The sequence below is a fragment of the Octopus bimaculoides genome, chromosome 4 (assembly GCF_001194135.2).
Source record: "Octopus bimaculoides isolate UCB-OBI-ISO-001 chromosome 4, ASM119413v2, whole genome shotgun sequence".
Classification (NCBI taxonomy): Eukaryota; Metazoa; Mollusca; class Cephalopoda; order Octopoda; family Octopodidae; genus Octopus; species Octopus bimaculoides.
In genome coordinates this window covers 107,338,354-107,341,548 of record NC_068984.1, presented here as the reverse complement: position 1 = coordinate 107,341,548, position 3,195 = coordinate 107,338,354, and the positions used below count along the sequence as shown (strand labels likewise).

Genomic DNA, 3,195 nt, shown 5'->3' with positions numbered 1-3,195 from the left:
CTTTTAGCTCTTAATTAAATCGATATAAATACAAAAACTCACTTGTGAGAATTTTGCTATGTTTGATAACAGATACAACATTTTTACCAAATTTTGGTATAAATCTATAAATACACAAACACACACACACACACACACACACATATATATATATATATATATATATATACACAACACAAGATCATCTCCTCCAATTCCCCCTCCCCTCTCAAAGATTCCTGTCTTGCAAAGTTACTTGGTGACTCTGCCAGTGCTGGTGCTACTTGAATAGCATCCAGTCCACATTGTAAAGTGGTTGGCATTTGGAAGGGCATCCAATAGTAAAAACCATGCCAAAACTGACCTCACCTGTGCTGGTTCTATGTAAACAGCACACATCCCACTCTGTAGAGTAGTTGGTGTTAGGAAGGCCTTCTGGCCATTAAAACCAAGCCAAAACAGACACAGAAGTATGGTACAGACTTCTGCCTGGCCAGCTCCTGTCAAATCATCCAACCCATGCCAGCACGGAAGGAGGACATTAAACGATGATGATGATGATGATGATGACATGACAAGAAGCTTCTTTCAGTTTATGTCAACCAGGTCCACTTACAAGGTTTTGGTCAACCTAGGGCAATATTTGAAGACACTTGCCTCCGGTGTTATACATTGGGAATGAAACTTGATAACATATGGTAGGGAAGCAATCTTTTCAACTCCACTGCCACACCTTCACCTTCAAAATGAAAGAGAAAAACTAAATCATACCTCAGTGAATAACTGCTCATACTGGAAGTTATCTTCGCATTGCAGTTCTTTACTGGCAGCTTCAATAAATTCTGTCACAGTTTCAGGTGGACTCAAACTGAAGAAACTAGTTAAGACCTGTTGAAATTCACTCCTGGTAAATGTATCATTCTCCAATGCTTCATTGGAGTTTCGCAGGTAGGTGAGTAATGTTGATATGACTAATAGCTCAGAGTGGTAAATGCCTTCATCGATCTGGCAAAAATGAAAGAGAGAAAAATTTAACATTTAATCACAACATTGAGGACTGGGGCAGATGAAAATAACAATAATAATGGTTTCAAATTTTGGTACTAGGCTAGCAATTTTGGGGGAGGGAATAAGTCAATTACATTGACCTTGGTAGCCAACTGGTACTTATTTTATTGACCCCCAAGAGGGATGAAAGGTGAAGTCGACCTTGGCAGAATCTGAACTTAGAATGTAAAAACGAGCAAAATGCTTCTAAGCATTTGGCCTGGTGTGATACTGATTCTGCCAGCTTGCAATATTTTACTGTTTGTTTGTCATTCAACTGTGACTAAGGTGGGGCACCATCTTGAAAGGATTTCCCTCCTTACCTATCAAAGGAGGCCCAAGCAGTTTCACATACACATATACACGCATGATGGAACTTCTACCTACCAAATTTAGTTGGAAAAATTGACCTCAATTCTTATTTTAAGTCTTGCACTTACTCTATGTTATGTTTTTTTTTTTAAACTTTACTAAATCATTAAGTTACAGGGAAGGCCTTGAATAGGTTTAGCTGAAGAAATTAACCCTAATTCTCATTTCAAGTCAGGTACTTATTCTATCAGTTTTTCACAACCTTTACTAAACCATTAAGGGTGTAAACAAATCAAAACTTGTTGTCAAGTGGAAAGGGGTACAAACACAAATATTCATACACACACATATACATTTATATGATGCCTTTCTGTGGTGTGTATCCTCTTTTTATTTGTGTGTGTGTGTAAATATGGTCCAAGGATGTAAGTGTAGGAAGTCTGTAAGCTTCAAAGAATAGGCAGCTAATATAGAGAACAAAAAATAGACTGTATATGATAAGATAAAACAATAATTTTTTTAGCATCATAAATTACACACTTTTCTCCATATTAAGGATACAAATAATTTTGATAAGCTGATAGTTTCTATACAACTTACTGTGAACAAATAATTCTGTTAAAAATGTGAATAAAATCTCAAATTTAAAGGATTGGAACAAGTTAAATGTAAGCTACATATGTTTCTTAAATAACTGAAGAACATTATGCAAGCATTATGTAATGTACTCTCCTCAGCGCAGCTAGTCATCAGACTGAAGTTACCTCAATGAAGTTTACATTGCCTCAAGGAACTCTCAGGTTAGCCACCACATGGTAGTAAGACCAAATGCACAGAAAAGTCAATAACAAAAGAAAAAACAAAGAAAGTAACATTAAATTACCAATGTTGGTCATCTTTTTGCATGGGTCAAAGAGAAAAATATAATTTGAGCGCTGGGGTTGAGGTAATTGACTAATGCCCTCTCCCCAAAATTCCAGGCTTTATGGTAGAAAGGATTATTATTGTCATCGTTCTTCTTCTTATTATTTTATTATTATTATTATTAAGTAATACTGTAACACATCCCAGTCAATTTTCTAACAATTCCAACAGTTGACTGGTCTAGACAAGTATTGAATTTCATTGACAACAAAAGGATGAAAGGCAAATATGATTTTGGCTAAAATTGAACACAGAATGTAACAAGCCAGAATAAATAGTGCAAGTTATGTGATCCAGCATTCTAATGCTTCTGCCAATATTGATATCTAGCTTCGGCACAAGATTGCAAATATGGAGGTGGATGATGAGTTTAAAGCTAATAATTGTATGTGTATTTGTTTTGTAAGATTCTTGATGTTAAAGTGTATGCTTAAACAGAAGTAGGCAAACTCATATACACTCACACAAAACACACATGCTAAATACACACACACACACACACACACACAGATAGATGCTGACACAAATGCATGCACAGACAAGGATACACAGCACAGAAAGACAAAATGGACAAAGGAAGACAAGAGGAGACACAGGAGAAAAGGAGTTGCTAAAAAGGTCACAAGATGTGTGACGAAAGCTCTTTAACAAAGAAACAAAAGTAACAGCAATAACAACTAATAATAATAATCATAATAATGATAATAATAATAATAATAATAATAATGATGGTTTCAAATTTTGGCACAAGGCCAGCAATTTCAGTGGGTGGGTATTAACAGATTATAGCACAAACTTGGCACTTATTTTATGAACCGTGAAAGGATGAAAGGCCAAAGCTGACCTCAAGGAAAATTTGAAACCTGTATGAGAAGAGTTGGAAGAAATGCTGCTAATCATGCTGCCAGCTCCTGCCTTGGTAATAATATTAAC

General features: G+C 35.8%; 1 protein-coding gene across 4 annotated transcripts in view; it reads right to left on the bottom strand.

Moving 5' to 3' along the window:
* Nucleotides 1–3,195, bottom strand: part of LOC106875477 (translin-associated factor X-interacting protein 1) — a 154,468-nt gene that overhangs the window by 51,914 nt on the left and 99,359 nt on the right. For all 4 annotated transcript variants that reach the window (XM_052967352.1, XM_052967353.1, XM_014923647.2 and 1 more), the window contains one exon: nucleotides 751–984. In XM_052967352.1, coding sequence (XP_052823312.1) covers nucleotides 751–984 — 234 coding nt within the window. The remainder of the gene's footprint in view (nucleotides 1–750; nucleotides 985–3,195) is intronic.